The following is a 12,634-nucleotide window of genomic DNA, read 5'->3' on the forward strand; positions in this document are numbered from 1 at the left end:
GCCAATACCATCCCTACAGTGAAGCATGGTGGTGGCCGCATCATGCTGTGGGGATGTTTTTCAGCGGCAGGGACTGGGAGACTAGTCGGGATAAAGGGAAAGATGACTGCAGCAATGTACAGAGACATCTTGGATGAAAAGCTGCTCCAGAGCGCTCTTGACCTCAGACTGAGGCGGCAGTTCATCTTTCAGCAGGACAAACGACCCTAAGCACACAGCCAAGATATCAAAGGAGTGGCTTCAGGACAACTCTGTGAATGTCCTTGAGTGGCCCAGCCAGATCCCAGACTTGAATCAGATTGAACATCTCTGGAGAGATCTTAAAATGGCTGTGCACCGACGCTTCCCATCCAACCTGATGGAGCTTGAGAGGTGCTACAAAGAGGAATGGGCGAAACTGGCCAAGGATAGGTGTGCCAAGCTTGTGGCATCATATTCAAAAAGACTTGAGGCTGTAATTGCTGCCAAAGGTGCATCGACAAAGTATTGAGCAAAGGCCGTGAATACTTATGTACATGTGATTTCTCAGTTTTTTTATTTTTAATAAATTTGCAAAAACCTCAAGTAACCTTTTTTCACATTGTCATTATGGGGTGTTGTGTGCAGAATTCTGAGGAAAAAAATGAATTTAATCCATTTTGGAATAAGGCTGTAACATAAAATGTGGAAAAAGTGATCCGCTGTGAATACTTTCCGGATGCACTGTATACTGTCTGAATTTACAGTATATGTAGTAACACTGTTTGATTTATTTTAATTTTTCAATCTCAAGTGGTTAACAAAAGAAAATGCACTGTCCCTGTAACATCCATCATCATCTTTCGGCTGCTCCCGTTAGGGGTTGCCACAGCGAATCATCTTCTTCCATATCTTTCTGTCCTCTGCGTCTTGTTCTGTTACACCCATCACCTGCATGTCCTCTCATCACATTACATCCATAAACCTTCACTTAAGTCTTCCTCTTTTCCTCTTCCCTGGCAGCTCTATCCTTAGCATCCTTCTCCCACAATACCCAGCATCTCTCCTCTGCACACGTCCAAACCAACGCAATCTCACCTCTCTGACTTTGTCTCCCAACAGTTCAACTTGAGCTGACCCTCTAATGTACTCATTTCTAATCCTATCCATCCTCATCACGCCCAGTGCAAATCTTAGCATCTTTAACTCTGCTACCTCCAGCTCTGTCTGCTTTCTGGTCAGTGCCACCCTCTCCAACCCATATAACATAGCTGGTCTCACTACCATCCTAGACCTTCCCTTTCACTCTTGTTGATAGCGGTCTGTCACAAATTACTCCTGACACTCTTCTCCGCCCATTCCACCCTGCCTGCACTCTTTCACCTCTCTTCCACAATCCCCATTACTCTGTACTGTTTATCCCAAGTATTTAAACTCATCCACCTTCACCAACTCCACTCCCTACATCTTCAACATTCCATTGACCTCCCTCTCATTTACACACATGTATTCGGTCTTGTGCCTACTGACCTTCATTCCTCTCCTCTCCACAGCATATCTCCACCTCTCCAGGGTCTCCTCAACCGGCTCCCTACTACCGCTACAGATCTAAATGTCATCAGCAAACATCATAGTCCTTGGGGACTCCTGTCTAATCTCGTCTGTCAACCTGTCCATCACCACTGCAAATAAGAAAGGTCTCAGAGCCGATCCCTGATGTAATCCCACCTCCACCTTGAATGCATCCGTCACGCCTACTGCAGACCTCACCACTGTCACACTTCCCTCGTACATATCCTGTACAACTCTTACGTACTTCTCTGCCACTCCCAACTTCCTCATACAATACCACAGCTTCTCTCGAGGCACCCTGTCATATGCTTTCTCCAGGTCCACAAAGACGCAATGCAACTCCTTCTGGCCTTCTCTAAACTTCTCCAACAACATCCTCAGAGCAAACATTGCATCTGTGGTGCTCTTTCTTGGCATGAAACCATACTGCTGCTCACTAATCATCACCTCACTTCTTAACCTAGCTTCCACTACTCTTTCCCATAACTTCATGCTGTGGCTCATCAATTTTATTCCCCTGTAGTTACTGCAGTCCTACACATCCCCCTTATTCTTAAATATTGGCACCAGTACACTTCTTCTCCACTCCTCAGGCATCCTCTCACTTTCCAAGATTCCATTAAACAATCTGGTTAAAAACTCCACTGCCATCTGTCCTAAACACCTCCATGCTTCTATAGGTATGTCATCTGGACCAATGGCCTTTCCATTTTTCATCCTCTTCATAGCTGTCCTTACTTCCTCCTTGCTTATCTGTTGCACTTCCTGATTCACTATCTCCACATTGTTATGATGTTGGTTTAACATCCAACATCATAACACTATAATTTTCTGCAATCTGAAAAAAGGAACTACATCTGCCTACATCAGTGAAACTTAAAAAGTGCTTGCAGGATTCCTAAAGAAAATATTAAATGGAAGAAAATGCATATATATTCATAGTCAATACTTTCAGATCTTAAACTTGGATTGCACATGTTATTATAGCTTGTACGCATGTCAGTGCTTATTTTTTTAATGTCAAGGTTTTTGTGGAGGAAGATGAGCTGGTCAACATGCCTAGCTTTCAGAACACTTCTCTGCAGTAACAATGTCTCCTGCGTTGGAGCTGAGGGGTTTACCTTCATTTTTACCTCCTTATACAATTTGGGCACAGCGGATGTCAGTGATGTGTTGTCGGTAGGGTATGGTGTAATGAGGCTCTATTGTATTCACCATATTTCGAAAGCCTTCATTCTCTACAACACTCAAGAGGGTGCATATCTTTGCAAATGAAATAGAGTATTGATCAAGTTATTTTTTGTTTGCACGAGTTGAGGTCTGTGCTAACTTGCTCTGTAGTGAGTTGAGAGGGACCCACTTTAATGCTTGCTGCTCCTTTATCTGTACATCAGAATGGTGTCTTACTAAGTGTGCTCTCAGGTTTGTGGTTCCCCAAATATTTGGATTTTGGCATGGCACAATTTGCAGACGGCATGGCTCTTGTCAATCTCCTTAGTACCTTCTTTATTGTGAAAGCCAAAATGAGCCCACACTTCCACTCTGTATACCGTGGGATGTCTAACTCCTCTGGATTCAGCCATCGGTTGTTGGATTACTAGTCAGTTCAGTTTATCACAACACGATCCATGTTGTCTGCCAGATCCGTGCGCCCAAGTATTGAAAGCATACATACGTCAACCCGTACGCTGATTCCGGTCTCAATTTATGTTGTTACATTAAACCCCTGATTACAAAATAGCAGCTAAACAACGCAAAAATGAACTGTGTGCCTTGAATCTTTGAATGTAAATAATTAAAAATCAATTCTATGTTTTTGAGAATTAATGAACTATCAAAAAACATAATATTGCAATACTCCAGTGTATCGATTTTTTATTTATTTATTTATTTATTTAAATACCGTTAGTAGTAAGATGCCCATAAACCAAAGTCAGAAAGCTGCTAATATCTAAAGTACAGTACCTATCATTTAAATTAATGGGGATCTTGCAAAGTTATTAGCCCATCTATAGTTTGAAGCAAGTGCTAAATTTAATTAGGAGGTGTAGATAATCACTCAACCAACTTCAGTGGATGCAGCTAATCTGCAGAAAAAAAAAAAGCGACTTAAAAAGAGTAAAAAAACCTGAAAATGCAGCATGTACACTTCAAAACTCATTTGTGCTGGTTACAGAATGTTTTAATCGATTTAGAACAATGAGTTTATACAGCCACAACAAAGCTCCAATAGTTATTATACTGCACTGAACTAAGCAGCACTAAGTTTACTCGCAAAGATACCATGTATATGGTCAAGTACTGTAAATGTGTACTGGCAAATGCCACAGACTACTACAACTCTTTTGGTAATGCTGGATGATTCTGGTACATTATCCAATGAACACTGCAGAATTCATATTCAAAAGTATGCATTTGGTTACCTTAGTGGCATCATGTGTTTATGCAATTTTTTTTCCACTTTTGAAAGTTAAATAAAAAAAAAAAAAGTGTGTAAGTGAATAAACACACAGATCAAGACTGCCAGCTCTATGCCTCCATCTAGTGGCAGAAAGATTTTTTGTAACTAACAAACCAATTGAAAGACTAAGGTACATGCTGTATGTATGTAACCTGCAAAATTATGGTGCCATGTGTAACTTCTGTAGTTTAGTGGAGATAGTTACATAGTTCTTATAAGGATATTAAAGCCAAGAGATCCTTCATTCTTTGCATAGAATCTTTACCTGATGTACATCTCTGTTTTCATTCTACTGAAAAAGCAAAAACCATCAGTTTTCTCTTAACAGATCTATGGTTCATATAGAAACCCCTGACTGGCACCCATTCTTGTATAGAGCTCTTCTCATTACACAGGCTAAATAAATATATTTTTCACTCATTTGTTATCAATCATTCATATTCCAAATAGGAGCAATGGAAATGTGTAATATTGGTATCAACATAACAGATAATGTTGCATTAATTAGCAAGCCTCCGCCTTTATTAAAAATCTCTTACAACATCCTCATATAGGCTAAACATCCCTCTTTGGACAAATACAGTACTTGTATGTGCAAAGAGAGAGTTGGTTTACTGTCCAAGAGCCTAGATGGAATCTACATTACTCCTTTTGGTATTTAATTTAGAGATTCCATCCGTTTCCCTGGAAAGTGAAACACATGGTGTGTGCGGGTGCGGGGGGGGAGAGAACCACACATACTGTATGTAGGAAATGAAGCATAAACTGAAGGGGTTCCAACACCAACAGGAACAAGTAAAAACACGCGTGTAAATAAATTGGATGTGCTTGTGCTGGGGAGTGGAGCAGGTGTGAGTTGTCTGCAGAGAAGACTGTTTATCGGACTTGGCGAAAGGCAGTCAGCCGTTTGTGCGTTGCCTTGCCAGCACATGCAGGTGGTCTGATTGTCTCGTTATCAGCCAAGGGCGAGCATCGGGTGTCCACACCTATAACTGCTCCCCAGCATATAAAAAGGGGAGCACCAGGAAATAAAGAAAACAAACACAGAGAGAGAGAGAGAGAGAGAGAGAGAGAGAGAACGAACACAAGCCAGCCAGCATAGGGAAAGGTAGTGCGGTCATGGTCCCACAATGGAGCACAGGATTGGTGCTCTAGTGACAGATCGTCACCGATTGTTCAGAGGAGTGGGTGCGATAAAGGTGGTGTCCTCTCCAGGGATCCAAGGTGTGCCAGTGTGAACAAGAAAAATGAGGACAACTGACCCCGAGTGGTCTGGCTGACACCACTCGAGGCAGCCAAGATGGGGGTTGGATTAGAGAGGACCACGGCTGTTGAAGTCTTTTCCAGCTGAGCAAGCAATGGGAGAGCTGGGGAGAGGGAGTTGTGCTGGAAATGTCTGGGACGTAAAGCAACATTGACCCAATGACTGATGGTCCCCGCCCCCCCCCCCCCCCCCCCCGCCCCCCCCCCCCCTCAATTTAAGTCCTGTTTTTAATCTCATGGATTTCCACTCTTTTATTGGATATATTGAATTTGAGCATTGCACCTTTTTGAACACTCGGGCAGAACGTGTGGACATGGCAAGTCACAGCATCTCCATGTCACATGACCGATAAGCTTAGCAACTATAAACAGGACCACAACTGTGCAAAGAGAATAATAAACGGTCATTATAAAAAACAAAAAATGGCATAACCAAAATAATGCAAATAAACCGCTACAATGACATTCAGTTGTGCAAAATGAAACTAACTGCACCAGGATAGTCCAATTTGATACTTTATCACAGTAAAGAAATGCAGTTCTTTGGTGAAACAAACACACACACTTACTTTTTTAAATATGGTGATCAATATGGTGATCATCACTCAGTGTTCATTTATTCTTTGTGACTTCCAGTGCAACACTGAGCAATTAAATAAGAATTGCCAAGAGTACCTTTTAAATACACTCTCAGTTTAATATATATTCTGTAGCAATTTCTGGAGAAAATGGATTACATACTTTAAATTACTAATGACAGTTCTACAATGGCATAGCTTTAAAAAGACAAAGTGAAGCTGTTGATATGGCCAAATCACAGGTAATATAAAGAGACCAATAAATAAACTAACAAGCAAAAGAGGTAAGGAGACAAATATCATATTTTCAAGATATACTGAAGTTAAGACAGTGACCTTAAAACAATTTCTGTATCTAGTCAAACAAAATGCAGGGAAGAATCCATAGTACAAAGCTCAGATGCCACCTCCTCTGGTAATATTAAACTATTGCAAAAGGTACAAGGTTAATTTGGAAGTACAAAATATGACTAGTAACGGATATTAAAAAAAATTACCAACTGAAATGTCTCAAGATATCACATTTGCCAACACAGAACAAAGAAATTCCTAATTTTAACAAATATCTAAAATTGCATTAAAATGAGAATACGCTGCCAACTAAAAACAAAGAAATTGTAAATTATATTCAAAATGACTGGACCATTTTTTAAATTTGTTAAATGATCCAGAAAGGCATATTTTGTAATGAACAAAGTCAAGTAATGACTAATAAAACTACACTTTGTAAAATGCCAACATTTAACGTTGGTCTCAAGCACATGTTAGTGCCTTTGCTGCACCTCAGCAGAATACTATTGGTGGACTAGAGTTAAGCTATTGCCATTTTATAACAAATTCCTGAACTCAAGCAAAAACATCTAGTAAATGCGAAGCATTCCTGCCAATATTCTCATTGTTACCCATCCATAAAAAAAACAAACCAAAAAAAAAAAAAAATACATTGTAAGATTTGGGGTGGCGGAGGAAAAAAAAAAAAAAAAAAAAAAAAAAAAAAAAAAAATCAGGTTTATTTCAATATTTTTCTTAAACACACACAATAATAAATACTACTACATTTTTATTTATTTCTAAGCACCTTTCTAAACACTCAAGGACACCAAACAATAGATGAAACGCACATTATAAACAAGACTAATACAAAATTTTTTAATTTACATACATACATACATACATACAAAAAACTATTTTGCCTTTTAAGTTTTAAATAAAACTAAAATTCATATTAAAATTTATAGTTTTAGTATAAATTCAAATGTAACTGTTTACATTACATGAAAACACCAAAGTTACGGTCATTCCTATTAAAAGATCACCATCATCAAAATGACGAGGGATATAATACTGAATAGGCTCAGTTCTAAAGAGCTATTGGTCCTCTGGCATTACAATGCTGCCAGTCAAAGATATTTGATAAATCATGGATACATCATTAACTGGAATTCAGAACTATAGTATTTAAGAGTTTCATGTACATGGTCAAATGAAAACTAATTGGTGAAAAAGATACCATTTTTAACAAAGCAGCACAGCGAAGCTCATCATTATTTCAAAGTGAATGATTAACATTTACCACACCAGTTAACAAAAACACACTTACCACCAGATAATAAATAATCTCGCAGCACTGGCAATCTAAAGTTCCCACTCAGGGTAGCAAGGTGAGGGCGAATGCCTGGAAATTTTTTTGAAAACCCAGTTGCTTCTGTACCAAAGTTGCAGAATGCTCCAAAACAGAAAATGCCATGTGGATGATATCCAAAAATATAATTTCTGCTTGGCAGCAAGGTATGGGTTTTGATCAACTGTTTAAAAAAAGAAAAATAGAAAGGCAAGGTATTCAGTAATTTAACAGACAATTCATAGCATGCATATCATAAGACAATTTACAGAACAATTATTACAGAACAGTATCAAACCAAGTAAACTCAGATAAAAATATAAAGTATAGCCATGTCAAAAGAAGATGTAGTATTGATCAACAAGAGAAAAAGCAAGAGTGCTCTAAACAAATACGAATCTAGAATGAACAGAGGCTAGTGGCACAGGAGAGCAATTACATTTTAGTGTTAAATGGCACTTTGGAAGAATAGCTACATGTTAAAAAAATGTACACAAATAATGTTGGGGTAGATGGGAGTATAGGACTGTAAACATTTTTGTAGCAATCTCATCAGTACATGGAGGACAGGTATTGGGGTCATATGTAGTATTTACAGGAGTGTGAAGCAGTGTTGTTTGCTGGTACTTGTATAACAAAATGCATTGCTTCTACATTATTAAATGGTACACTACTAATGTTAACATTGCTGCAGAGACTGCAATACTATGCTTACATTTACATTAGTCTAGGAAGAGCACAACATTAAAACACACCGAATTACAATTATCATATGAAATGAACGTTGTTGGGTAAACACATTTAGGATTGTCTGCCATCTAGTGGACAAGAGCACATGAAGGCAGATGTATACAACATTTACAAATATTCATGAAAACAAAACGCAGGTAATCAAGGAGAAAACTTCTCAGCCTTTTGACAAAGACCTAGTAGGTTGGCAGAACCCACCAGCACTGAGGCCATGTAGAGCTGAATAGATGCAGAGCAGAGTTTACGCGGTCTTGGAAGTTGCAGTATACTAGGTCGGCATATCCATCAATGTATTGAACTGTCTGAGGACAGTATGGAAGCTCCTGAAGCTGGAGATAATGCTCATAAATTAGCAAGTTATCTTGGTTATTACACTACTGAAGTGATATTAAAGAAACACATGCAAGTGAAACTGCATATTAGCCATGTGTGAATGGATATGTGCACTAGTGGGTCCTGCCATGGAGTAAAGTGCTGTCCGGGGCCAATTTCCATCTTTGGTCGAAGGGGTTAGGTGAAAAAACAACCCAGCATGGTGGGTGTTCTGCAGTGAAACAACTTAAGGAAGAGAAGCAGTGTATAATCTAACCAAATCTCCAATTTCATCCCTATAATGTTGGGGAACATGTCGGGGGACAATCAAGGACATCACTTCTGCCGTCTCCTCTAGCAACCATGTGGAGAAAAGTGAGGAACAGGAAGTGGGATGTCATTAACAGGACCAACACCCTGCAGAACACATTACTGTTCAAGACTACTTTTTCAAACTAACAACAGTCCACTACACCACATCAAACTTAGCGAGTCCGTGATTGCTAATGAGGGCCATTTAATGCACTGAAAAATTGTCTTATTACATGTCAAAGGATGGCATGGTGGCAGAGTAGAGTTTGCATGTTCTTCCGGTGTCAATACGAGTTTCCTCTGGGAACTCCCTTTTCATCACACAGTCTAAAGACATACAGGTTAGGTACACTGCCATTGCTGAATTGGCCCTAGCAAGTGTGTGCATGGGTCTGTTTGCCCTGGTGCCTTGACTAGTTTTTGTTCCTGCTTTGCACCCAATTACTACTGGGATAGGCTTCAGTGGCTATTAAGTTGATTTGGAAAATGGATGGATTACATGTTAAAATATACAGTAGTAATTGTCTAAAGACATACAGGTTAGGTACACTGCCATTGCTGAATTGGCCCTAGCAAGTGTGTGCATGGGTCTGTTTGCCCTGGTGCCTTGACTAATTTCTGTTCCTGCTTTGCACCCAATTACTACTGGGATAGGCTTCAGTGGCTATTAAGTTGATTTGGAAAATGGATGGATTACATGTTAAAATATACAGTAGTAATTGTAAAATTTTTTCATATATGGTCAGCTGTCCTCCACCATCACTAAGCAGAACAGATTTTACTTAAATGTAATATTTTAAATGTGACTTTGACCACAAAGACCATTAACAGAAATATAACCCATCCATCCCCCCCCCCCAAACCCCATATGCAGTTTATCTAATAATTGCCTGCCTGCTAGGCAAGATGCATCTAAAAAGCAGCAGCAGTATTAACTTTTAAACAAAGATCAGCATAAAGTATAAGTAAACAACTTTACCAGAATCTGGATTACTCTGGCCAAGAGATCAAAGTCTACCTGGCAATTGGCTGTCTCATCAACAAGTGCTAAAGTATAAAAAACACAACACACACCCAACCACTACTACACACCAGTGAACATTAGTGAGAATTTTCCAAAGTGTCAAATTTAAACTGGGCAGTTGTCAATACCTCGGTCATGTAAAATAAGCACACGGAATAAACACAGGTTCCTTTGATCCTTAATGTTTGAAGTTTTGTTACTCTAATAATGAAGTCCTGCATGGTTTATCTAAATACGTTATTCTGTTTTAGTTAAGGCAGTTGAACAAATGTAACAGACCTGTGCAACATAACAGCTACACCCCGCACATACCTGGAAACTACCAACTTCCATTCCCATCATCCTAGAAGTCATATTGTTGTCCCATATATGTATGAATTTGAGCCGCTAGAGGTTTATCATCTGCAGGGTACTAGGGTGACCAGTTATGTCACAGAAAAAGTACACTATCAGCTTTTGGAAAGTACCATCATAAAATGGTGACCAGTTATGTCACAGAAAAAGTACACTATCAGCTTTTGGAAAGTACCATCATAAAATATTGTTTGTTTTGCAAGAGTAATACTCCTTATTAACTTTTAAAAAAATTATTTAGTCAATGAACTCTAATGTAATGTTCTCTATGTGTAGTAAGCAAGCACTAGGTCTAAGATTCCTAGTTAACGGTATGGGAAAAATATCCTACCAAGTAAAAAAAAAAAAAAAAAAATTATATTATTATATATATATATATATATATATATATATCCATTTTCCAACCCGCTGAATCCGAACACAGGGTCACGGGGGTCTGCTGGAGCCAATCCCAGCCAACACAGGGCACAAGGCAGGAAACAATCCTGGGCAGGGTGCCAACCCACCGCAGGATATATGTAATTTTTTTTTTTTTTTAACTTGGTAGATCTTTACTTCAAGATCTTTGAAAGACAAAATTTGGTCAGTTTTGTTGAATTACCAATCTGATGCATCACTGGAGTCTAACCTTATAAACTATGCTGGTGAAATAAAGAGAAGGGAAGTCCATGAAAACTAACAAAACTAACACTTTGCTGAATAATAACAATTTCACCTATTGATACTGCTGCTTGTATGGTTAGGTTTAACTAAATGGCACCATTGGGTGCTGTAACATGTACTGCTTTTAGAAATTTTACCATTGGAATTTTAAGTGTTAACATTGAGGACAATTACAATATTCTGTTTACATTTATTATAATATGAATGATTTAACATTTTAAAATTGTTTATTTTACCTGGTAACCAAGCTGAAATGTGTACTGCATGGGTCAACATTTTTCAGTACTGAATTTCCTGTATTCACCTACATTTGCAACTAAAAATTTAAATTTTAAATTTAAAACTAACTATGCGACTCTTCAATTCCACCCGGGGCGGTAAACATTAACATTTAACATATACAAAGTTATTGTCTTTTTTTCACCTGCATTATTATCATTCTTTAATTTAATATTATTTATTGTATCAGTATGCTGCTGCTGGAAAATGTGAATTTCCCATTGGGATTAATAAAGTATCTATCTAAAGCAAGATGAAAAGTGCAATAATTGGCAATAGTTTAAAAACTAAAGTGACAAGTGTGTGGGTGTTTGAAATTTATTAACTAAATTAAATTTACGCAATACTCATTTGTAATGTTGTATTTAAAAATGGTAGGCATCTTTGTCTCCTACAAATTCAACCACAAGCACTTTTTAAATCGGCACAGCAATTGTGTAAAGTAAGTAAGTTCTCTCCTATGCTGTATTATTTACACCTGCCACGGTGCAAAAAGATACACATTAGCAAAGTAAGTATTTTTATGCCTATTCAACTATGGTAATGGATTATGAACATTTTGGGGGATGTCCATTTCAAAAGTGTTCTTATTTCAGAATATTTAATTATTCTACTTTATCATGTTAAGTGATGTTTTACAGACTTAAATGTGCTTATTCAAAATAAGGGATCATTCTGTTATGGTTTGCCTGCACACCATTTTCTTTAACTCTTTTAGGGCGGATGTCGACTTTTGTCGACACATTGGGTTGAAGATGGACATCAGGGGCAGAGGGCGACAAAGCTGTAAATGTTGGTAAAACTCACCGTTACATTATAGGTAGACCCTCTTTGCTAGGAGGACTGTTAAACTCATTGACTTGATAATGAAACCCTGCATGTACGTGAGTAGCGTAGAGTAAGCAACCTCTAGAGTGGCATTGACACTGGGGCGAGATACTCTGTGCATATTATTTCTTTTTCTTTCTTTCTTTATTTTCTGCGTATTATTGCTGAATCGGACTCTGACTTAAAGTTTACTTTTGATACAAGTGATCTTGAGATCGAAAACGAAAGTCAGGTGCCTGCATCAGCTGATTGTAGTGCTGGACATGCTGATGCAGCCGACACACCAACAAAACGTTCGCCCTGGGAGGACTACACAGACATCGATCTGTGGGAGACAGTCTGGCAACTAGACTTCAAACGACACGGTCTGCTGGTGGACACTACGAATTAGTAGCCACTCAACTACTTCAAGCAGTTTTTTTTATAACCAGAAATTGCCTTTCAGCTTATGAGTGATGGGATAAACACTTATGTAATAAGTATGTGAATATGCCTACTGTATGGGGCTCCTGGAACATAAAACAGAGTGACAACATAAGTATTTTATGTTGATTTATGCATGAAACCATTGCTTTGTGTGCTTTTTAGAAAACTGAGTATTTTGGAAAAATATTCAGCCCTGGGACAAAAAGAAAAAATAATTAGCCCTAAAAGAGTTA

The 12,634-nt window shown here is 38.4% G+C and overlaps 1 protein-coding gene across 1 annotated transcript in view; it reads right to left on the minus strand.

Annotated features, from left to right (window-relative positions):
• dgat2 (diacylglycerol O-acyltransferase 2) overlaps positions 1–12,634 on the minus strand; it is a 39,300-nt gene that overhangs the window by 16,695 nt on the left and 9,971 nt on the right. Inside the window, exon 5 of the mRNA XM_028800120.2 lies at positions 7,433–7,637. Within this exon, the coding sequence (XP_028655953.1) occupies positions 7,433–7,637 (205 nt within the window). The remainder of the gene's footprint in view (positions 1–7,432; positions 7,638–12,634) is intronic.

This window comes from Erpetoichthys calabaricus, chromosome 4, assembly GCF_900747795.2.
Source record: "Erpetoichthys calabaricus chromosome 4, fErpCal1.3, whole genome shotgun sequence".
NCBI lineage: Eukaryota > Metazoa > Chordata > Cladistia > Polypteriformes > Polypteridae > Erpetoichthys > Erpetoichthys calabaricus.